We start from the raw sequence: 25,780 nt of genomic DNA, 5'->3' as shown, positions 1-25,780 counted from the left end.
ATGGAAGCAGGTATCTTCCATGACTATAGAATTTATGTTGTTTTTTTTAAAGACGTCCAAAATCTCTCCTAACAAAACCAGAATTCTTAAGAATCAGCCTATTGTTATTTACAGAACTCACTAGCTGTAGCTGAAAAACCAACCTTAAATGTCAGCGACCTTAGATGTCCTATCTTGACACCAAATACCTTAAGTAAGACACAGTGGTAATTCTGAGTAAAGTCACCTGGCCTATCAAAAAAAAATAAAAATGGCACAATCTGTAGCCAATTCTAGTCACTTTTCTGTAACTAATGTATGGCTGAGTTAATTTGAGATGAGGATATTGCCAAGTGCCACTGTAGTTGATACACAGCAGGACATGAAAAGGGCTCCTTAGAGCTCATCCTTTTTTCATGGTAGAAGTAAGTTTTTCTTCTCCTTCACAGCCAGTGAGAGAGAAAAAAAAATAAAACATCTCAGTTGTACACACAACAGTTGCAGTATATCGCAGGGTATCAGCTGCTTAGGGAGTTTACTTTTAATCTGAGAAGTAAAATTTCCTAAAAAGATCACTCATTTGTCACACTCTCAACGGTCCAGGAGAGGAAACCTAAAATCAACAGCAGAAGCATTAACAACCTGTATTATGCATCAACTACGAACTTGAGACTCATCCATGGCTACCAATAAACTACCATGAAGCAACCCAGAAACCGTGCAGTTAATAATGACTTATAAAAGAAACAGCTTCTAATGTACACACATACAGTTAGTGACCACCAGCATCTCATCTAAAATAATGAATGCCAGGAACTCCAATTAGACAACTTTAAATCCTTCATGAAATAACACCTCCACCTCCACGAAAGTATCATAACACAACCAGCTACAGAAAAAGGTGCTGAACCATACATAATGGAAGAAAGGCCTTAAGAATTAGTTGTAGTAGTGCAATCAACAAAAGCAGTCTTCTAATTTTGCTCTCAGAACATTATTTATTCTGCTTAAAGAAATGAGAAGGAACAGAATCATATATTTTATACATGGACTGTGGGAAAGGAGGGGGTAGAAAAAGGAAAGGGAAAAATGGAACTTTAGGCGGCAGAGATTACAGAAAAGCACAACCTGACATATTGCTCTATAAAGAAATGAATAAATAAATAAATGCCAGGTAAGTAGGTCTAAAACCTGGTTGAGAGCTACACTGTGAGAACTTGAAAAATCAGTAAGTCAAGCCTTTTGATCTCTTAGAAATGCAATGGGCATAGAATTTGTGATAGCTTTTTTTAATTCTCTCAAAACCAAGAATTGATCATAAATGTCAATTTCCAACAGATTCTTGTTTATAAATTCAGGGAGTTCCCCCTCCATGTTATAGAGCTGTACTGTGAAAGGAATAGGAAATGTAATATAGCACAGGATGTATTTTCTTCCTTGTGCACTACAGCTCTTGGCTCCTCAGAGCTGTAGAAAGCACTTGAACAATTTGAAATATTTACCTAACTTTGACAGTGATGCAGTGCTAATTCTTCTGGCTCCAACACACAGGGAGTATACTTTATTCCCAACCACAGACAAAAGCAACAGAAGTGAAAATAAGGTTCAGAAACTTGCAGTCACACAACCAACATCAGATCTGAACCTTTATTTCAACTGTAAATGGCAACTAACAAGTTTCACAACCACACTAAACCTTGATATTCTAACCCCAGCTTACCCTCTGTCTATTAACGTAACACAGATTGTAAGAGACAGAAAAAAGGAAACTAATCAGCCACTAGTCTTCCATCAAGTTACCTGGGGATTACTGGCAAACATGCCCTTAATAGTTCTGCAGGAACAGGTCCCCTTTTTCCTTGCCCAGCCTCCTTTTCAAAGTTCAAGACTCCTCTCAGAATCGGCCACCGAAACCCAAGACTCCCAAGCCCCTTCTCTTCCTCAAACCAAAATGTATCACCCTCAGGACTCTGCTTTTAGCAACCCTTGTGAAGAGGTCCAGATATTTTAGAGACACTAGTCATACTGGATACTCAAGTTGAGACCCCTTAACTGAATCTTCTTCAGCACTCTCTCCGAGTCAGGCTTGTAAGCTTTCTCAAATTGGCCGCTCCAAAACCATTAGGGTCTTCTGACTGTTTCAGATACGCATTTGTGCCTTTGTTTACCAAGGACACACATACAGACGTGAGGAGTTTGGTTCAGTTGGGCATAAGGTGGGGTCTAGTACTACTGAAGATGTCCCACGTGTTCCACCAGGCCTCCAGTGGCTGCTCAAATAAGTAATGGTCAGACCAAAAGGCACCTGCCTCAGCTACTAGCCCCGGGTGATGTCTTGCACATCTGCCACTTATCAAATACTACATGTGTGGACATGACAGATTAAAGCTCCAAGAGCTTTAATAAACAATAGTATTCTGATCAACTGAGTGTGGTGGATGAAAAGTCGGGAGGCCTAGTTCTGACAGAAGGAATTCTCTCTCCTTTGCTGTATTTTCCATGAAAATAAGCAGGGTGCGTTCTGAGATTCAGTTGAAGAGAAATATGATTAAGGTAATCAGCAGCAGCAAGCATTTTTGTCTATTTCTCCAGATCAGATAGCCCCTACAAAGAGTGGCTATTCATTTATTAAATGTTAGGAGAATTAAGATAATGATAGTTAACTTCTACAAACTAAAATATGTGTGCTGTAACACTTTGCTGAGTTAGTTGCAAGCTTTAGGAAGCTCCCATTACAGAGATGTACCATCTACTTCTACACCATGCAGGAAGTTCATGGGTTGGTGCAGAATACTAAAGACATGCTGGTAAAGTATCTAAAGCATCGTAGAATCTATTTATATTTGCAGTAAGACATAGATCATGAAAAACTGGTAATTCCAAGCAGTATTATTTGGCGACTTACAAGACAAACTAAGAAAATATTCAAGCACCTAAGGCACTCTTATGTTCTGTACTCTCCAAACAACTAATTTAAATTACTTCAAAATTAGAAACAGTTATATCCTGGTATGAGATAGTATTTGTGAAATCTAGTTGAAGTAATTTGGGGGTGGGGTGTGTGTGTGTCATGGTTCAAAATACAGAAAAAAACCAAAACTAACTTCAACGCTTCAAAATGCAAACAATACTATTCATTCCAAACAACCTCATTCAGGGTTCTGTGTTTGCTCCATTTGAATCAGTTACAAAGAATCTAGTCCAAAATTGGAAATATGAGAACATATATCTAACAGCTCAGCACTCAAATCCCTGCCTTTTATGTCACACTTCAAAATTACTTTCAGAATCACACAACTGAAGGTTCCACCGAAGCACCTCAATTTTTCCAGGAAAAAATATCCAACTTTCTCTACTCAAGCACAAATAAAAGAGACTGCGAAAACATGAAACTTACCTGTAACATACCAACTATTTCCACTTTATTAAAAAAGATGAAAGAATGAAGTGTTGAGAGCATATTTTCCTCAAAAACTGAGGGAGTGGGTAGGACCATATCTTGAATATATTGTACTCTGTATGTCTGATGTATTTTTTGCTTCAGCTCTGGATCAGATATAGGTATCACCTCTTTAAATTTTGCTGTTTTAGTCAGAAATTCCCTGTGTTTCCGTGACTGTGATAAAGACGGATCATATTCTAGGCATCCAATTATGTCCATTATACATTCCTCGGAAAACATGACTTCAAAAAGTGCAGTTCTGTTCAAAAGGAAAATTCCCTTGATAATTTCATATAAGTGGTGTAGTCCTTCAATGTTCTCCAAGTCTTCACACACATGAAAAATTTCTAAGAGCTTCTTAATATAGCCCTCATTTTCCAGTGCTAGTGCGAGTTTTTCACGACGTAATGGTGAAGGCAATGAAGACGCCACAAGTTCTGCAATTTCTTCTAGTCGACTTAATTCACAAGACGGCAATTCCAGACCTGGTGATGACATATCATCAAAACGTTCTTCTTCAGATTCATCGACAAGGTCCTGAGTAATATCAACAGAAGGGTCTTTGCCTTGAACCTACAAAATAAGATATGTTCAGTTTACTGCTACTTGAATGCTTTTTAAAAAATGTAATTACAACTGTCACACACTTCTTCCTTGTACGGCCAAAATCGAAGGGCAAATTAATGTTGACATTTACAGCTGGTTTGGAAAATAAGAGATAATTAAAAGATTTCTTCAAACCGAGGGCTTTACAAAATTATTTCTACATTAGATATTTAATTCTACTTGTTTTCTAGAAAAAGGAGAAATAATAAAGCTAAATTTTGAGTACCTCAAAAAAGACATTCATAATCATTAGTGTGGATGATAACTTTTTAAGAGACTACTGAACTAAGCAGTTTGCTTTCAGTCTTTATTTTCTGCAGATTTTCAAATGCAAATCAGTATTACATTACTGCAGTGACAGCTTTAAACATTTATCTATAGGCTGTTTAACTGCCCTTGGTGCTTTTTAAAGCTTCCACTACCTCACACAGAAGAGAAAGGCCAGCCTTGTTATGTTTGCAGTTCTGGAGAGCTGCAAGTCACAATCTGTTACCCCGTACTTTTTGAATACTCCATAGAGGCACAGAATCCCCTCTTAAGAACACAAAACGCAAACCAACATTAACAAAAGAGTAGTGGAAATCTGGAGCTTTTAGAAAAACAAGGCACAGGACCTGCAAGATCTCTCTAGAGATACGACGATGAAACTGCAGGAAGTACAAATTAGTGAAAAAAACAGAGACAGATGCTTGGGCACCACAGCGTTTCAGCTTTAATGACATCTTAATTGTATCTGCTTAGAGCCTGATTTATGAAATCCAGAAAGGCACTGCTGTGTGGAACAGTAGAAGGTATTGTTCTTTTTAATCCTGAAAATCAGCAAAAAAAATCTGGGAGAAATAATTCTTCATGGATAACAGCAAGCCTATACTTAAAATTAAAATACAAAATGCTGTTAAAACCCACATACTGTTCTGCTTATACAACTGCGGCCACTTCCAGGATAAGTGGTATCAAAGTTTTCCTTTTAGAAGACGCTTTAATGACTGAGGAAGCTTAAGATCTTTCAAATACACTAGACACAAATACAATAGCATGGCCTCAAAACAGGATGTAAAGGCACTGGTTTCTTACAAAAATACTGGATCTTTACATGAGGCTGAGGAAGCTGGGCTTCTTATCTGGCTCTTTCCCAAGAACACAGTTTCCCCTTTCCCCCATTTTGTTTCTGTCCCCAGCTTTTGGTCCTTTGACTGCTAAGGTTCCTGGTTTACCTAAGTTTCTGTACTTATTCACGTAAGTGGTAAACTGTTGAAAAGCCTCATTCCTGAAAAAAGGAATGATCTATACACATGCAACTATAAAACCAGATGTCTTTTGCTTTATTTTAGAAATGAGTGACAACAAACTCCAAAAGACAGAGGCAGATGTTTGTTCAAGAGTGCACATAAAGAATTCAACAGATTTAGAGAAATCCCACCTAATACAGCATAAAAATTAAGAAAAAATGTAAAACTTGGAATGGAAGAAAAAACCCAAAGATCTGACAAACTGAACTAACAACAACAACAACTAACTGACTAAACTCTTTTGGGTATTGACTAATAGTTAGTACCTGATCAAATGTTACCCAGCAACAACACTGACTCAGTGACTACACAGTCATCCGGTCATAATGGTAAAACATAATGAGTTAATTAGCACATATTAAAATATATACATGCTATAAATAAATCGTTTTATTTCTTTAAACTGTAAGAACTATAGCCCTGAGGTGATAATACAGGGATAGAGCTATCTCCTGCTTCAACTATTAGATCAACCTTTCATAATCTTAACACTCAACAGAAGCATGCTGTCACATTCACACGGACAAAAGTTCTGTTGAGAAAGTCCCTCACCTGAAAGGAGAATGAGGTAAGAGAAAGAGAAGTATGAGAAATGTAGAAAAAGAAATGTGAATAAGATATGGTTAAAGCCATGAAAAATACATTATAAAACTCAGCAAGAGCTCACATACATTCTTCTTTCTACAATAAAACTTCAGACAGATAACCTTTTCCCTTCTAGCAAAATTGGAAAAAGTTAATTATAAAACTAATTTTTATGAAACTTTTTAAGCACTCATTTTAAGCTAAAACTTCCTTGGGTGATAACAGAGCTAAAAAGTTATGTTGAGCAAAAGGACCTGAAAACGCTCTAAAAAAATACCTCAACATAGTTTAAGTTCATATCAAATTTCTGGAGGAAGGAGAGTTTTCAAACTCAAAATGCAAAATTTGGGGGAGGTAGCAACGATGATAGTATCTTTCCATACTTTCCATCTACTGTGTTCAGATTCACCTCTTTGAACAGTCTAAAAATTTTGAACACAAATACTAAAATTATTCAGGTTGCTTCAATCTTAGATTTATCAAACTTACCTGACATATTTTTTCCCATATTTCATCACATCCTGCTTTTTCTTGAAAGCTAAGTGCCAAATCATAATTTTCAGCTTCAGACCACACAATCAAGGTATCCTTTAAAGAGAGGAAAAATATTTTCAGGCCCTGTATTTCAGATTTTAAAAACCTGAATAGTATTTAAAGAGTAAAAGTTTAAAATAAGAACAGCTTGATACCTAACTATAACAGGACAGTATTACAATACAACTGTAATCATCATACTTTGTAGATTTTCATATGTTCTGAAATTCTTAGGATTAAAACCATTTCTGCATAAATCACAATAAGGAAGTTCCAGAAAGATACTGAAGATTCTAGTTCTTAATTCATGGGACCATGGTATTGCAAATCCCAAAAAGGTTCATCTGGAATATGTACTTCTAACTCAGTGCATCCTCTGATAAAATATGGTAACAAAAGCAACAGGTTTTGTTTCTTTTTTAAAATCTGTTTCAACTGGACCACATGAAACTGCATATCTTTTGTAGGATTAAAGTTGTAATATCTTTTTTTAATTTTTATAGGCCCCAAAGGACACTGTGATGATGCACAGAATGTGCTTAAAAAGCAGCCCCAAGATGCCTACAAACTTTAAACAAGAACTGAAACTCAAATATGCACAGTTAATTGCCTAAGAGCATGGATCTTTATTACACTGACACCAGCACACCATATTTACTCATTTCAAACTACAATTCTGAAACAATGCTTTGCCCTAGATTTCTAGAAGTTGAAACCGTGCTTAGCTACGTTTACCACCCAGACACTTAAGCTCCACCAACTTATTAAATACTTCAAGAGTTTATCAGAGCCCTCATACTGCATGCAAAACCAATACATGGAAGTGGAAGCTGATGCTGCAAACAGCAGTATCACACGCTGATAAGGTATTTGATGCAGTCATTTGCAGTCTACTAAATAACTGTTAGAATTAAAAAAACAAAACACCAAAACATGGAAAGAGAAGACAATATAATATGCATTATTTATATACTGAATCAAGTTTTATTTGAAATGTCTTTTGTCCTCCTGTAAAAGCTAGCCGAAATACAGCCACATTAATTATATATAGCCCCATGATACTGCATTATTTCAGTTAAGTGCTAAAACACGCATTTACTCACTAAGGACAAGAGACATGAAATTTTTTCTATCTATATTTCAATGACAATCATGACATAAAAGTATTTTTACTTCATTAAGTATAGATTTTGCTTATAGTGATTATTCCTAAAGGAATTAATTTTAAATATTTGCAAAAGCACCACAGTTGCCAGACATCTATAAAGTTTAAGACAGTTTATTAATTAGACTTAAATTTATTTCAAATATTAAAATGAACACTGAGGATTAAGAGAAATCTTACATTTAGATTTCAATATGTACTTACTAGAAAACTCCTTAAACTAAACTGTAATCTAAATAGCACGATCAGCTAGCTCCATTAGGATTCAGTCAAGCAATACAATACAATCAATTTGCCATTACCAGAGCAGCTATACTGCTTCAGAGGCACTAATGGCTTTACCTTGCAAATGGCAAATAGTTTACCTTTTCCTTTTCCAAAGGGTTGAGGAAGAGGTGGTACACAGAAGAAAGGGGTTTAGGAAGACCACCTCCAAAATACAAAAGGAAGAAGAAAGTCACAATTAATAGTTTATTCTCTACAAGACAGGTCATGGTGCAAATACTCTGGTAATAACAGATTGACAGCACCTAGTACTGCTGACTCCTACAGAGCAAGAAAAATAGCAGTTTAAAAAATTCAGAAAGGTCCAATAGAAAAAATTATTTTTTTTACCACCTTTAAAAACAATATGTACCTTACTGCAATATTCATTGTACGCCATGAGGTTCAAAATCTAATATGTTAATCTTTGCAATTAGTATTTATACTGCTGTAGTTTTCAAGGCCACTGTCTCACCAGCTTCCCACTGAGTAGTGTTTATTTAATTTAAAAAAATCAACCTAATACTAAATCTTAAATAGACCCTTGAAGTACTTGCAACATTCCTATCTAATTAATTTCCATTTAAGTGGAAGTAGTTAAATTTCTAAGCAAGCCATTTCTAAAAGAAGATCAAAACATATTTTCTTCTTTATAAAGAACATGACCAACAATAAGAAAATGACTAAAAGAACACAAATAAGGACCGTGTTATTTACATAAACTTCAGTAAGCTAAGTAAACAAAAGCTCTAAGTCTCTGAATACAGTCCAGCACTGGACCAAGACAGTTCTGTCTTTTTCCTCTGGGGAGAGGAGGGATGGAGGGAGGAAGGCAGGCAGAGAAAAACAAAAGGGAAGACACAAAGGTAAAGCTGCTTTTGAAAACTATGGTCACAGATGTACAGAAGTGTATTTGGCCATAGTATAGCAATTGTTCTTGCTAAAAAAGGCCATCTACTATCATATATGGAAGTTCACACAGTATTTTTTCACCTCTACACATTCTGAGTTTTTTGTTTGTTTCTTCTCTGGAAAGCAAAACAAAAAAACTGCTGGAAGAAATTATTTGAGCAGCAGAACAATAATCTAGAAGTTTTGTTTATTAATATTAGAAAACTATTTTCCAATTACCAACACTAACAATTTCAAATGATTAGTTATCTGTTATCTTGCCACACAAGGATTTCATATTATAGATTATTATCAGTGCCTCAACAGAAACCTATCAGTTGCTACTCTGGATCTTTACGAGATTATTTGTACATCCTTTCTTGCCTCAAAGGGCTTTTAAAAACAGAAAATGAAGCAAAGTGAGAAAAACACTTCAGTCTGTTGCATAATCCACAGTTCAGCTGAAGTTTAAAATCACTGTTAAATGCAGATATTAATGTAGTTTCATTTTCTTAATCCCACAAAGCCTATACTCATCAAACAAAAGAGCAGTACAAGACTTACGCATGTAGGGAGAAGTGACTGAAGGAAATTCTGGATGTAAAGGTAAAAACACATGACTACAAGTCTAGCTTCTGCTCGTTTTATTTAAAGGAATCTTTCTTGTTTGATCTGAAATCTCCTCAGTGTAATGTGAATCCACTAACTACTCTGGATCTCTCAACTATGCAATAGGACTATCTGTGGCTTCCAAATGCCAAACATTACTTCTTGCAACTCCACAAGGCAACTGAAATTTCTTAAATTTCTTAAGACTGTCTCCTCCATTCCAAGAGAAAACAGGCGTGTAAATAAATATGCTTAGTAATAGTAGCTATTGGCTAGAGGGCTAAGGAGATGACTCTTGTATATTACTCCCCTAGGAGCATAATCTCTTCAATCTTATACGATGCATAAAAGCAGTTCTGACTCAGTTTGATCAAAAACATATCTGTTAAGTCTCTAGACAAGAAACTGGATGGGATGACTAAAACAAACATGTAAAATTTGTTCTTTAGATCTAGGTTGTTATTAAACTCAATTAAAATGTGAAACTGCAGCATTAAATCATAGCCACATTGTGTGAATTAAATCATAAACATGGACAAATGTTTTATCATTGAAGGCTTTTATACTGAGGGCTCTGCAAGAATCCTAGCATTCTAACTTCTCACATTTTTCAGGATGCATTAGAGCTCTTGGCAAGATCTTTTTTTAAATAGGATGACAGTCAGGAAACGACTAGGTAGAGTTCACAATCTTATTCCAAGTTCGAAAATAATTTGCTGCTTTGCAAAAAAAAAAAAAAAAGTTGACAATAATGCTGTGTCATCACTACCTTAGCCCATACCAAATTTGCTGTCCCCTATAGCCGTTTCTATAAATTTCTCTTCTTTCATATTATTGTTCATTGTGACTACTCAGATATAATCAAGAATTCTTGATTTTAAGCAAAAATCCTGACTATGGCCTTTTTAGAAGACGTATGTATTCAACATTCCCATAGAGAGGTATTTATCATTTCTACCAATGGAAGTTAACTTTCTGCACTCTTACTCTTACAAAGATACAGCATGAAGCTATGTTCTTGAGAATAGTCAGGGATTTCTCTGCTGCTTGTTTCATTGTTGGCTACATCAAGTCCACATGGAGCAAGTTCTGGTTAGTTACAGGTTTTCACTGTGTGAACTACTACTCTGCAGCACTACTGTGTACTACAGCTTTATTTGAGGCTTCATTCCTAGGCAGCTAACCTTCAAAAATACTACTGCAATAGTTTAAGACAGGAAGCAGTGGCACTTATACTTAGATGGACAGGGTTTAGCATCTACTGTATGATTTCTCCTTGCTTTTTGAAATTATTTCCAAAAGGCTCGCTTCCCTTAATAGAAAGGTTCTTGAATACACACTATCAGTCTCACCATAACACTCACCAGAAGTCACTTTTATTAAGACATTAAATTAGTTTCATTTATTAGCAGGTGTGTTGTACAGCATTCATAAAATCTCCAAAGCAAGCCCTGGGATTTCATAGTGAAGAATTTCAGAGCAACTGGTACTCAGGATTTTATTCTGCTGTAAAGCTGATTTAAGATTTTTTCCCAATGTGATAAAATTAAGAAAGTTGTTATTGTTTGACAGTGCCCCCTCACTGGTGTTCACATCTAGGGAGAATACTAGTCTCTTTATTAGCTCCAAAATAGTATCTTGGCATCCCTATGAAATGTGGGCTACTCTCAAGAAGCGGTGATCCCCCAAATTAGATAGGTCTTTCATAAATTCTTGCTTTTGGTCTTAAAAAGCAAATTAATCTCTTCCTACTCGCCCTCAAACAGTTTAGGCCTATGAGACTTTCCTAGCCCCCACTGGAAGTTCAACACAGAAACGTTGGTTCTCTCCCTCCTGGACTGCCTGACTGCCAGTCTTCCTTAACTAAGCCCTCACACTGTTTACAGTTACAGACACTTCTCTGGACATGCCATGCCACCTTTCAGCATCTTGCCAGCAAAATATTTACAAACAAAAATACAGTTTAATAAGAAGCCTTCTGCTTATGAAACAAAAAGCCAGAGTAGTGTCAGTAGTTTAAGTTAACTATACATAAGTATCGTGGTAGGTTCCAGCAGAATCTTCAGGCTAAAAACCCCTGCCACAATAATGTAATATAAAGTTTGAATTCTGCATTTGGTTTTGTGCATTTGTTCACCTAGAACCTGAATATCTGGATGGGCTAATAAGTTTCCCAAAAATTGGAATAACATATCAAAGGCACACTCAGTCTTTCAGCAGAATGTATTCTATTAGCTTCTGTGAAAGCTCAACAAATGTATGTGACTTTTCAGTTAGCAATTTCATAGCTGCATTCCCATTAATCACATGGAATAAATCAGTTTATTAGTTCTGTAACAGAACCTCAGCTCACTGGCCTAGTGACCATACCCAGAAATAGCAGAAAAATCAGATTTCACAGGAAAGCATGCATAAAGATAAAGCAACACGTGATCATCTAAACCAGATAAACCAACCCACTCCAAAAGCAAGAGCAATCACTCCCCTTGTTTTTCCCCTCACCCCACAAATGACATGTTTTTCCTTACTGTCATAGCTACAATAAGCAGAAATTTTATTGAAATAGTTTCACTGTTGGCTTGCTTGTCCTGACAGCAAGGGCAGGAATTTCATCTTCTCTGCACATTCTGCTAGTGCCTTTTGGGATCTTGTCAAAGATTTTTTATTATTTATTATTTTGTTATTAGTAAGTCTCACCATTCTAGGATAGCCACCTTCAAGCTACATAGGTAACAGATGGTACTCTGGATGAATTTAAGCCCTGTATTCATGCGAGGAACTGAAAAAGGGACTGCAAAAGCTAAGAACATGAGACACTGAAGATTCTGGTGCAGAGGCAAGACACAATAGGTGGAAGCAACTCCAGTCTTCGTTTCAGGCATAAAAAGGGATGCAATACATACTTCATAACAGGGTTACAGGATGTACATGGATGTATCTAAAATAAACTTGAAGATAATTCTTTACTGTTCTATTGGCAAAGCACTGCCAAAGTATATTGAAAAGTATATACCCCAATCCAATCAGTTCAGAGCATCCAAAGACTTCCACTGGTAGCAGTTCTATGCTACAGAATCAGATATATACACACATATCTTTCTTTTTGAATGCAGAGCAGAAAATGACTCTATTGTGAAAGACTAACCTAATTTATCCGACTAGTGCAGAGGTAGTTAAAAGACTGCCTATGTGTTTCATGCTTTAAGGAATTATTTCAAATCTCTAGATGGCAGGTAAGTCTGGGATGACAGGAGGCTAGATTGTGTGAGCTGAAGTATCTCTGGACCACGTTGATGTATGAAAAAAAGAGTCCCCGAGCAGGTAGGTCTCAAGATCTGCCAAATATTCTTCCACTCCAAAAAGAAAAGCAGACAGCTGTACCTGCCATAAAGTGGATCAACATTTATGTGCACACAGAGACCTGACTAAACCATGGTAAAGGGAAGTCATTGCTTTCAATCCTAACCCCCAAGAAATCTAAAGCAGACAATTTGACAAAATTTTACTTGAAGTCCAGGTTCACTGGGCATGGCTTTTGTTGTGGTTTTGTTTTTCAGTTGGGTTGGGGGGGGGGGGGGGGGAGGGAGGGGGTTGGGGTTTTCTAGTTTCCATGGATGATTTACATGTCAAGAGAACAGAGGAAGCAAGGCAAACCTGTACTCAGGTCTTCACACTATTATTCTGACAAATAATGATCTAAGCTGCAACAGTTATCACTAAAATATACAGACCCCGGAAACTGCATAATTTATGGTATCAACAATTAATGAGACAATTTGTTTCACGCTGGCACTAACAGCACAGCACAAGTAGAAGGTTCTTTCACCAGTGGAAGAACTTCTATCCCAAATAGAATCCAAAGCAACTGGCATAGCAAGTTTCCCCAAGAGCTTATCTATCACATATCTGCTTCCTCCCAACCACAAATTATATTAGTTGGTCCAATAAAAATTGTTTCTTCTTACAAGCCTCACATCAGCCTAGACAAAAGTCAGAACTCATCCACTTGTGCCATTAGATACCCGAAGTGCCCACAAGCCACGTGCCAAGTATGTCACAGTAAAAACAGGTGTACTGCTGTGTACCCCTTTAAAATAGAATGGAGGTTCACCCTCATAACAGAATTTTGAGATAAAAGACTGACAAAACCATAAAATTTTAAAGTAACTTTACACTGTTAAGTCTTACATTTCTAGGAGATTTTTCTTGAAATTTTATAAGCACAGCTGACAACTGCAGGCAAACTCGAAAGTAAATCTATTTCAGGCTGCAATTCCACTAGTAGCCGAGTTGACCTAAGTGACCTTCTGCAGCCAAAAAGGAAAGATCTCTCTCACACTTCCATCTCACAGTTCCACAAATGGATCTCGTGTGAGGTGGCCTGAAACTTCTGCTGACATAGAGAGTTAACCAGTTTTTGAAGAGTGATTTGGAGTATCACCTTAATTTTCTTGTGGTTTAGTGAGTTTAGTCAGTTCAGACTTCTATAAGCAGAGCTGGAAAGAAACAACCCTTCCTTTCAGCTGCTAAACTCCAAGCTTAGCTCATACGGAACCAGGTTTAAACTTTAAAATGGCCTTTTACTAAGGGAAAGGGTAAGTAGGCCTCACCTGAAAGATAACGTGCTACAAAGTACGATAGATACACACATCGAGAAAGATTTGGTATTTCTAAGGCTCAGGGTGGAGCCCTACATTCAATCTGTATTAGACACTGCTTTGCTTAAATAATATGAACACCTGCAAATATAAATTTCTGACTACGTGGGATTTGAAATTTTAAGAACAGTGCTTTTCCTTCTCCAGCACAGAAAACATACAGTGCTGTTCTAACAGGACAGATTCATGTTCAATATTGTTATTTCTCTAACCATATTTTCACAATCACAAGTATTGATTTCTACAGTGCAAGATTACAATACATGTCTGACCCAGAGTAGCAATGCGCACAGATATGAAATGCTGTTGCACTGACAGGCATGTGTGGTCACTTGCAGCAATCTTACAATTTTATGTCTACTTTAAGTAGGCTTTATGTTTGATCTGGCATAAAGCTTACCCTCAATGCTCTTTGAACAGATTTGAACCAGCAAAGCAATTTTACACTAGATCAGCATTTTATGCCATAAAGGTGTGAAATATTCAGTGTAATTTTAGGAATCCTAAAGCATGACCTCAAGCTTGTCAGGATTACAACTGAAAGTTAGTTTCCTTCACATTCTTGCTCATCTTGTCCTTTCTTACTCCCTGAAACTGATTCTCCACCCCAGGCTGGCCTTACCAGACTGCTTACACGGTGCACGATGAATTCTATAAAGGGGCAGATACAGGCTGAATTTTCCAAAGGAGGGTAATTTTAACCCAGACTGGTTCTCCCCATTCAGTTCAACATACAATCCTACAAGCAGCTGCAGCTCCACAACCACCGGGACTGCCCGTGAGCAAAACTACACTGTATCTATGGTTATAATAAATTATTGAAGCTGAAGACTGAAAAATGTTTTAATACATCAACTGTACCTGACAGGATTTTAGCAAGTCTGAGCTGACCAGACAGCTAATGGTTCAGCATTTCTAAACCTCTAAGTGTAATTCTCAGCATGTGAGATGAGAACAGCAAAGTGCAAGACCAGCAGTTCACTTCTCACTCATCTCTGTAGCGCTCTTTAGGAGCTCATAATGTATAGCTTAAATAATTGAAGTAAGGTGCAAACTAGAGGTGAAAAGCTTCTTTTATGTATACAAAATGTTTTGAAGCAGTAGTAATCCATATCCATCTTCCAAGTAAAATCCAAACAAAGGTAAACATGGATATAACTTTAAAGCCTTCTAGTCTTCACTTAAAAAAAAAGACATTGAAAGTTGTAGTATCTGAAATATAAAGACAAAAAAAGCCAGATATCAAGTTTCAGATACTATAATCCTCAGGAACCTCAGCTATTTCGTGATTTTCAGAACTATGCTTTGCCTGTCTCTTCCAAAGCATTTTCTGATGTAAAATAGAGTGCAAGTTATCTATGTGACTTCAGAAAAATGCAGATAAATAACACACACTTATTATGAAATGCACAAAAATGATGAGAACTATTTGCCTCCTATTTTTGGTACAAAACCATACAATATAATGTGTAATACAGGCAAAAAAAATACTGTATTGCTGAAGTTAAAGAACCTGTCTTTAAATGTGAGGGGAAAAAAAAAAAGTATGTTTACCTGTTGCTTCTGGTACGCAGTGTTCGGGTTAATTTTGGACTCCAAAAGAAGAGAGCCTAGAAAAAAAAAGTTCCACTTATTTACATGTGTACTAGAATTTCAATCTCAACATGAATTTTCTGATCGCTCTTCCTCAAGTATGTATTAACACCTTTCCTCCCAACAATAAGCCTGTTAAACCCATATCCTACACTTTCTATTTCATTTTCCCCTCAAAAATATTGTTCACATAGTACAGAACATTCAAGAGTATTTTGAGGACTGGAGTTTTAACCTCTTATTCTGAGAAATTACTTTTCCACAGATATTTTTTTTATTATAAACTCTACAAAAAATAATCACATAAAAAGCATCACAACTGCACTCTGTAAATCACCTACAGTTGTTTTGTACAAAATCTGCTAATCACATGGCTAACTGTTCTCAAAGTTTAGCTAAAACCCTTACATTATTGTGCTGGAAAGCATATCTAGAAACCAATGCTTACAACAGCAACCATTATGACTGCAAGTAACACCACCAAAACACTCAGACATGATAAACTTAGGAACAACGGTTTCACAGCAGCTTACACTGATTTAAGACATTAGAACAGCAATTCCATTCTCATGTCTGTTTTCTTGTCCTTCCTTTTGCATAAGCATTACTGTTAATACCTGTCATGTTTAAATGGTTTGGAGGGTTGATCTAGGTCAAAACAACCCTTAAAACCACTTTTACTTCTGGTCCAATCATTTCCCTCATCCACCTCGCTGCTCAGCTGCACAAATGCCAGTGCATGAGGGACTCTTTAAAGCCATGACTTAAACTTACATACCTGCAGAGCTTCACTTAACATACATGAAGAAGTACTGATAAATTCACCTGCATGATCAGCCTTGTAGTAGAAACCATAAGGCTGCAAGCACACCCTTGAAAGAGACACTTCTCCATTTATTTACCTGCTTCACTTTTTTTTGAAGAATAAAGTCCAAACTCTAAGAAAAGTCTCAACTTCTCAGTTTCATAGCCACAGTTAGAAGGCAGTCTTATATTTATATTACTATAGCATTTGCCAAACATCCCCACAAAATCTACACTAAAGAAAAATAAAAAAATGCTTCAACCACCTCAAATACAGAAGACTGAGAACTTTAAGACAGGACAAGAAAACTAATTACTTGGATTTGAAAAACATACTTGGAATCAAAAACTATACTTCCAAATCTCACAGCAGGATCAACACGTAGCTAGTTTTCACCATCTGAAGAGTATATCCATTACAAAATCCACAGCAAAAAATATCCCAAACCGAAATTTGTTTAGCATCCTCAATCTCATCGGTTATATTTACAAAACAATCCCACTCTCCTTTCAAGAATTACTAGGTGTTTACTAGGAAGTAACATGTGGAAGGGTCATATTGCGATCAGTCAAAATAAGACTGATTTTGATTGAAAGGGACCTCCAAAGTTCACCCAGTTCACTCCCATCACCAAGCCATCTTCAACTAGATCAGGTTGCCCAAAGCCCCACCCAACCTGACTGCAAACATTTCCAGGGATTGGGCATGTACCACCTCCCTGGGAAACCTGTGCAACGCCTCACCAGCCTCATCGTAACAAATTTCTGCCTTATAGCTAAGTCTGAATCTATCCTCTTTCAGTTTAAAACCATTGCCCCTTGTCCTGTTGCTGCAGGCCCTACTAAGAAGTCTGCTCCCATCTTTCTTGTAAATCCCCTTTAAGTCTTGAAAGGCTGCAGTAAGGTCTCCCCAGAGCCCTCTCTTCCCCAGGCTGAATCCCAACCCTCTCAGCCTTTCCTCACAGAAGAGGTGTTCCACCCCTCTGATCATTTCCGTGGCTCTCCTCTGGACCCACTCCAACGTCCATGTCTTTGCTGTGCTGAGGACTCTGGAGCTCGACACAGTACTCCCAGGTAGGGTCTCAACCAGAGCAGAGAGGCAGAATCACCTCGCTTGACCTGTTGGCTATGCTTCTTTGATGCGGCCAAGGATTCGGTTGGCTTTCTGAGCCGTGAGTGCACATTGCCGGCTCATGTCCAGCTTTTCACCCATCAGTACTCCCAAGTCCTTCTCTGTGAGGCTCCTCTCAGTCCCTTCGTTTCCCAGCCTGTATTGATACCGGGGGTTGCCACAGTCCAGGTGCAGGACCCTGCACTTGGCTTTTGCTGAATGAACCTCATGAGGTTCACACAGGCCCGCCACTCAAGAATGTCTAGGTCCCTCTGGATGGCATCCTGTCCCTCAGGTGTGTCAACCACACCACTCAGCTTGGTGTGATCTGCAGATTTGAAGGGTCCACTCCATCCCACTGTCTGTCACTGATGAAAATGTTATGGTGGGGGAGGTGAGGGAAGAGACTTAACAACAAGATCACAAAATCTTACTTGCTGAAAGAGTGGTGTATCACTAAAGAACTACGTAAGTATCGTAACAGTTTGCTGTCTAATAAGAAAGGTTTTACTTTGTGAATTTAGAAGCTTTATCAAAGATTTTTATATTCATTAGCTTACTGTGTTTGTGATAATCTGATACAATAATTTTTTTTAATTAACAAAGCAACTTACATGTGATGTCTACTTCTTTCTAATTTCTAAGTCTGTTCTACAAGAAGCAGCCTTCACTAATGAAGCCGGCTTGAGAAGCTATTGCCTTGTCTCAACTGCTCTTGCATTGAGCTGTTTACAAACTCAGACACAATCCAACAACAAAACAGAACTAAACAGCCCTCAAGGGAAAACAAGACACAATGGAAAAGCAGTCTCCCCCCAAAACCACATATACTATCCTTTCTTAAGAGTTCTTCCAGTTTTCTAACTTGCACCAGCTCTGTGAACAAAACTGCTTGTGTGCTCAAGTGCAGTAGCATAACTAAAAAAAAAAAAAAAAAATAATCACAAACTATAGAGCAGGGCAGAGAAGGAAAACATCTAAGATAAGCTTTACCATGAATCCAATACACTGCAGTACTTGGGCCACAGTCTCAAGCTTTGAATTTTTGGGTCTGCCTAGTGAACATCTAGGAACAGTATTCCCTTTATTACAATCATCAGTTATAGGCAGTATTTCACTTCAATCTTACTTTCAGTTTCAAAGGCTCAGCTTCAACGACAAGTTTCAGAATATTATTTTGTCCTATTAACTTAGTTGACTAGGTTCTAGAAAGTCTTTACTGTCCAGAAATACTTAATACCATCAAGTATGAATTAAATAGTTAGATTAAAAAAAAATTAAAAGCAGTTGATAAACATTTTGACTGCTAAACACAGATCTACAGACAATGAGATCCTGAAATTAGCCGAGTATCACACAACTTGAATGCCACGTTTGAAAAACCCCTATTAAAAAAAATAATATTGAAGACAATTGAATGCAGACATTTCATCTTCCAGGCCAGAAGCAGACACTAGAGAATGACCTCTTTACTAGACTTATTTCTTCTTCTCTGCTAAACCTGATGCTTGCAGGAAAGACAAATCAAGCCTTACAAGGCTTGACTTGCTTCTCATCACTACATGATTCAACTTACTCCTCACTGTAACTAGAAAAATATGAATTTGGAGATAGAAACATGCTGAAGTGTAAATTCTGCTCTACAACTAATAGCTGCCCCAAATCCATCCTTCTGAATAATCTGATGCTCCATTTGTGCAATTTGTTCACCAAAAAGGGTTCAACAACTCAAAATCTGTGACTATTCTACTAGTTAGTTCAGTGGGTTTACTTTTGTACAGTAAGTTTTACAGATTCAGGCCCCTTCCTGGTATGAGGCAGTCTCTGTTACTTGCTTCTGGGAACCAGGCAACAGAAACACATCTGTAAAATAAATTCATCAGAAAAAGTTTACGAAAATCTTACATACTGTAAATAAAAGTTCTTCTCCAAAGTCAGTATCAGTACTGATTCCTAAATACAGTTTAAGATGCTTACTCTTGCATTTGTCATAAGCAATTACTTTCTATGGAGGTATTTTTCTCTTGGTACTATACTAAAATACATTAAGACTATCCAGTCTACTTTATAAAAATACGCCAACAAAATCTTACCTTCATTGACACAATGACTCTACTCAAAGTTAGGTAAGACCTGAAAACTCACCTTAATACAAGCCATAGTTTTAATAAAGCCCTGAAAATTATGCAGATCTAGTTATTTTCTAAATTATAGCCTTGAATGAATTTGTAAAGGTAACTGCAAAACAGTGGTGCCAGAAAGTAACATCTAAAACCACCTATAAAGATGAAAATTGATTTGCAGAATTATGTTATTTGCCACTGTAATGCCATATAGCACAGCTGGGTTTTTTTGTTTCTATAACAACACCATTCTGTGCTGTGAAAGGAATGTGTGTATAGGGAAAGACTTGCTCAAAACAGACTACATACAGATATACAACGCTATTTTCAAAGACAGTTAAAGAACATCAAATATCCCAATGCAGTAGTCTTAAACAACAAATCTGAAGACTTGTTTACGTGTACGCATATGGAGGAGACCTGCTGGTATGAGAGTGCTCCTCTCCCATCAAATTATGGGGATCCTTCCTCAAAAGCAGAAAAGGTACAGTGTTGCATGACCCTTCACCAATATAAACATGTTTAAGTAAGTTTCAATTCAAGAGCTGGTTTTCCCAAGATACACTCAGAGGTTTAAGTTCTGCAGTCACTTCTGCTGCTACTGAATCACAGAAACTTAACAGCTGAAACAGAACTCCAAGAACACAGTCTGCACTCACAAGTGACTATTCTCCCATCTAACACACATTTCTGAAGGGTTAAACCCAAATATTAAGGAGAGGGGAGAACCAGGAGAAAACAAATAAAAAAATTCCCCCCATCCCCCATGTTTCTGGGTTGTTTTTTTTCCCCTCATTTTAACCTAAGGTAAATATATAGCCACAAATTTCTCAGTGTTGCTTTCCTAAAACTAACTAACTAAAAGTAATCCTTTGAGTCTGAGCAAGGTAAAGCAAACTTAAGCCAAATTCTGGCTAAGCCTTCTGCCAGTATTATGGGGCTACTGATACCTAGTCTAAAGAAACAGCAGAGATGTAGATGTCTGCCCTGTGGCAGAAGGCATTAACATACAGAATTCAGAAGTGGCAAACTACAACTTCTGAATAAAAGTTATTAGATAGTTCCTAAAAGATAGCTGGCAAATATGGCCTCCAATGTGGGAGTTCACTTTGGCTTGTCAAGAAGTTTAGTTACAGGACTAGTAAAGTTTAATTAAAAGTTTAAGCCTTCAAGTTAACCGAAAACAGTTGAACAGAAAAGTTAATTTTAGAGGTCTCTTCAGCCATCTGGGCTCAGAACAACAAAAGTGATATGAAACCATGCAGTGAAAAATCTAGAAGCACACAGACATTTTAAAAATTAAGCAGGCCACAGCAGCCTAAAATACCATGTGAGAAACAGGTCATAAGAAATCAAAGGCTTATGATTACACACAGAAACTCACATGGAAGGTGACCCTTGGTAAAACAAGAGTTCACTACTGCTCTACTGCAATTCAAGTAGAATACACTGTTACTAGGAATCACACAGAGAAACTTCAGGGTTTCAAGTCAAAAAAGTTAACAGTTAAGTGGCAAAAAAAAAAATACAATTCACTGTTTCAAAGATTAACCTATCTGATCTGAAAGCAGTGTATGGCATTTCTGTACTATAACAGATTACACCAAATTGCCTGTAATGACTCTTAGAAGTTCAGTGCCTGCGAGCATTAGACATCCCAGATAGCAACACAAATAGCCCATCTGCTCTAAATTCTTTTAAGATGTTAATAAAACTCTAACCCAAGAAAAATAACTCCACTCCTACGTATTTAAAAAAAAAAAAAAAGCACTCTTACTCAGTTATTACTTTCGTTCCAGATGACCGCTTACCTTGGACTTGGTATACTGATTGTAGCTCCCTTATCTGAACACCCTGACCCTGTCATAAAATCTCAACCACTTGTAAAGCACTTAGGAGCTACACCAAGTCACAGCTGTGCAATCAAGAGACTGAACTATGTGCTAGCCCACGTGGTCAGCCATACGATTCTCTGGTAAATCTGCTGTTGTTCTGTGCACAGCCAAACTGGCCCTTTAACAGGAGTGGGAATTTCCCATACACAGCAGGAACTACTGGTAACATCCCCTCGGCATCCCCCACTCAGGAAACTGAGCCTTCAGCTTCAGGCAGATCCGGAGGTTTTCAGTCAGCTTCCTGGAGTAAGTTAGTAAGAACATGCCAGCGTGCACAGGATGAATCTCAGCTCAAACCTAGGAAAAGCTGGTTTAGAAAAGGAGGAAGGAAGACGGTTTCATTGTGGAAGGAGGAGGAGCTGGTGAAGAAAGACAGTACAAGAATGCAATGGAAACATGGAGGCAAATCGTGTATAGGTCAGGCTCCTACTTCTTTTATGGTTTTGATAACTAGAGAGGAAAAAAATTAAATCACAGTCAGCTCCTTCATTTAGTTAAAGCACACAAGGGAACACAGAAATTGAGTGATGCCGAAAACACAAATCTTTTTCCAAACCACTTGCTCACATGCAAAAATTACTATATCTGCCCTCAAAACCAACCCACAAACAACTGACACCGGGAGTAAACAAACGATAAATCAAGTTTTATGAGGCGTTTACATAAGCAAGTTAGAAAAACCAGCCTATAAATAGAGTGCACATTTACCCAGGACTGATATTGCATACTAAATTAAGAACTTTAGCTCTGTATATTATTCAACACTCTTGAAGTACATGTGTGCTGTTTGAGAGAAGTATAATGTGTGTATCCTATTAAATATACTTCTGTGTATTAGGTGCTATTAGTAAGTTCTGCTTTTATTAGAGTATCTTCACTATGCAACACAAAGTAATGTCTTCATCTTTGTTTTGGGATCAGCTATACTAATTTGTATTTTCCTTCTTACAGATGTTCATTCAGAACAAATAAGCTGGCAACAGCAGTCCAATTCAGGTTCTAGCCAGTTTTAAGCATACATATTCCACTGAAAGTCAATAACTGGGTTTTAGTTTGAATGGGCTATTTCTTCACAGGCATGTTATGAACTGCAGTTCTTTCACTTTCTTTTCATAAAAAAAAAAACGAAAAACACCACAAAAAAACCAGAAAATTGTTTAGTGTATAGAAGACATGATAGTTTTTAAACCTAAGCACATCAGCCACATAGGACTCTACCTACAAAAAAAATAAACTGTTAATTTAAAATTGAATTTAAAACCTAATAAAAGATTAGCCTAAAAATAACCTTTCTTTTTACCTCACTCCCGCATGTTGAAATTAAACTAAGTCTACTTCCATTTTGAATGTTTTCTCTTACACTGTGATGTTGACCAAACTAGAAATGCATCTTCTTCAGTGTAAAATAGATAAAATCAAGTATTGGTTTAATTTTTTACTGTATAATCAAGAAACTACAAAACCCCGAGATTCACACTTATCAATTATCAAAACCCTGCTCAGATGAAAGTTTGATTCATCAATATCAGTTTATGATCTTTGTACTTTGTCAGAACTTTCTCAAATAGTAAGAATTAATCATTCTCAAGTTGCTTTTCATCCTAGCTCCTAAAATGAAAAAGCCAAATAAAGAAAATCACAAGGTCTGTTGACAGTCACAAGCTATAACTAGATCTACAAGTCACTAGATACAGTAGCTATGTATCTGATGAAGTAATAAGTTGTGCACCGACAGACTTAACTAGCAAAATGGTACATGCTAGATATGGCAAAGCATATTTTAAAATCTACTCTGATCGTAGCAGCCATGAACTCACTCAATCAACAATCCAGACTAGCCCAAACATGCAGCTACAGGGGTAGATTCTGCTACTCAGCCTGTACTACTGTCATATGTTGTCAAAAATGTGAAGGAAGTTGATAATGTATCATTTTAAACTGATTTACAAGAAGATCTAGAACAGCTTAATGACTAAGAACCACCATTCCATTAAAAAAAAATCTGAAAATGCTGCTCTGTCCATTGTATTGTCTTTACTACTGTAACAACTGTACTTTAATAACTGTTGACAGCTTTTAAAGTCTTGCATAATCCTTGCTACCAAAGAAAGGGGGAGGAGGGGGTGTTAGCCATACAATGACTTTTTAAACATTTACTACTAAAAAACATGATCAAAGTTTTGAACAACAGCTTTCATGAGTGGATCCTTTCCAGAAATATCTAAGGAAGGATACATCACAATCACCAGTTTTGAAATTGAAATACGTTGGGAACCCGGTGATAGAACACTAGATACATAAACCATACAAGACTTACAAGACCTGAACGTATTTTATACGCAACACTGTGTACTCGCTATGAACCAAGCGCCTACTATGCATGCACTTCATGGCAACCTTCCATTTCTTACCCTTGGCCTAACACGAATGAACTACGGTTAGTGCCTACTTGCTTTTAAGAATCGCATTTGAATTACGCAGCAAAACATTACAGCAACAGAGACAAAGCTAGGCCCAGCTCCTTTGCTGGGTAGGATGAGGAAAGAGCGTACCTTCAGACACACACACTTACCATCACTCTCTGCCCTGACTAGCAGGGACATGCCCTTGAGCCTCTCCACGTAGCAAGAGGACACATGCCCTGTGCCTCGATCATCCCACTGGCGGTCCTCATTTAGCGTGTAAACCTTCACCCTCCGCCGGGTGTCAGTCATCCTGCCGCCTGCCACACCACTGCCACCACTCTGGCTTGCAACCGCTGGAGGAGCAGGAGACTGGTCGGGGGCTAGGCCCCCCTCAAAGGAGGGGAGCAGAAAAGAAGGTAGCAGCCCCACACGGGCACGCCAAGCAAGCTCTTCTTACTCCTCTTCAGTGCTGCAATGGGATCCTCATTATCGAGGGTAACAGAGGACTGGGGGGCGCAGGGCAAGAGGGGGAACAGGAGGTGAAGATATGAAAGGGGAGTCGCTCCAGGCACCGTCAAGCGCTGCACAAAAGGCGAGTGAGCCTATGCAGGGGAGAGCCGCAGAGAGGAAAGAGGCTCTTGGCAAGGGCGAAGGGCTGGCAGAACAGGCAGTGAAGAATGGATCCTGGAGGAGAAGAGGATCCACGGGAGTGGAAGCAGCGGTGGACAGCAGATGGCACGGACGACAACGGGCAGCCGGGCCGGGGTGACAGGAGCAGGCGAGCCTGGAGGCCGGGGCCCTGGCGAGGGAAGCAGGCGGGAGGCTGGCGAGGCCGGGGTGAAGCAGGCGGGGGAAGGCAGGCGGGAGAGGGGCCGCTCGCCCCGGCCCGGCGCTCGGCTCTATTGTGCAGCAGCTGCCCAGGCCCGAAGCCCCTCGCTCGCCGTCCGTTAGCGCGGGGCTCCGGGAGCCGTCCTTCCCGCCGGGGCTGGCCGCGGCCTGCAGGCACTGCCTGTCCCGGGGCGAGATGAAGCGGGCGGGCGGGCTCAGAGCCCCGTCTCCCCCATGGGCTCCCGTCGCAGGCGGCAGCTTCACTCCCAGCCCGACTCCGCCGCCATATTCTTCTTCCTCTTCTTCCTCCTCCTCCTCCTCCCGGTGCTGCGGCGGCTCAGTCCCGACTCCTCAGCGCGCCCGGCGACGTGGCTGCGCTCCAGGCGCTCAGCAGCCCTGCCAGCGGAGAGACGCTCAGCCCTTCAGAGGGGACGAGCGGCGACGGCGCGACACAGCACAGCGCGGCCCGTCCAGCCCGGCTCCCACCGGCTCCGTCTCCGCCTCAGTCACTGCGCGGCCGCCATCTTGGTTTCACCTCTCACTGGAGGCGCGGGGTCTCCCAGCCAGCGGCGGCACGGGCCGCCCGCCAGCGTTTAAAGGGCCAGCCGCCCCGCGTGGGCTGCGGGTGGGGGCATGCTCCGCGCCGCCAGCACCGCCGTCTCGGATCCGCGCGGGCGGGACACGCGTGGGGCCCTGGCCGGGCCGGGACCGCGGGCCCCGGGAGCGGAGGGGCGGCGCCGGCTGCCCGCGCTGCCTCCCCGGACCTCGGCGGGGGGGGGGCCGGGGCCGGGCGGTGACCGGTACCGCGGCGGGGCGGGAAGCGCGCGGCCCCGGCCCCACGGCGGGGGACGCCCCGGGGCTGCACCTGGGGCCGTGTTCCGGGGTCTTCGTGCGCGCCGCTCGGCGGAGCGGGGGCCGCTCGCCAGAGGGTGGGCTGCCGGTGCCTTTCCTATCTTCCTTTTTTTTCCTGTCACGCGTTGCTGACTGATCCAAAAGTTA

The 25,780-nt window shown here is 39.3% G+C and overlaps 1 protein-coding gene across 3 annotated transcripts in view; it reads right to left on the bottom strand.

Annotated features, from left to right (window-relative positions):
- PPP4R3A (protein phosphatase 4 regulatory subunit 3A) overlaps positions 1-25,398 on the bottom strand; it is a 44,224-nt gene extending 18,826 nt beyond the window's left edge. Inside the window, exons 1-4 of one of the 3 annotated variants that reach the window (XM_005438884.4) lie at positions 24,121-25,398; positions 15,577-15,632; positions 6,391-6,489; positions 3,377-3,994 (exon numbers count right to left, since the gene is read on the bottom strand). In XM_005438884.4, the coding sequence (XP_005438941.1) occupies positions 3,377-3,994; positions 6,391-6,489; positions 15,577-15,632; positions 24,121-24,262 (915 nt within the window). In that variant the 5' untranslated portion in view covers positions 24,263-25,398. Of the gene's footprint in view, positions 1-3,376; positions 3,995-6,390; positions 6,490-7,965; positions 8,031-15,576; positions 15,633-24,120 lie in introns of those variants that run through there. The other 2 variants (XM_055715832.1, XM_055715833.1) reach the window with 2 other exon arrangements.
- Positions 25,399-25,780: the final 382 nt, after the last annotated feature.

This window comes from Falco cherrug, chromosome 7, assembly GCF_023634085.1.
Source record: "Falco cherrug isolate bFalChe1 chromosome 7, bFalChe1.pri, whole genome shotgun sequence".
Classification (NCBI taxonomy): Eukaryota; Metazoa; Chordata; class Aves; order Falconiformes; family Falconidae; genus Falco; species Falco cherrug.
Note: the sequence above shows the minus strand (reverse complement) of the source record. Positions and strands in the feature narration are given on the sequence as shown.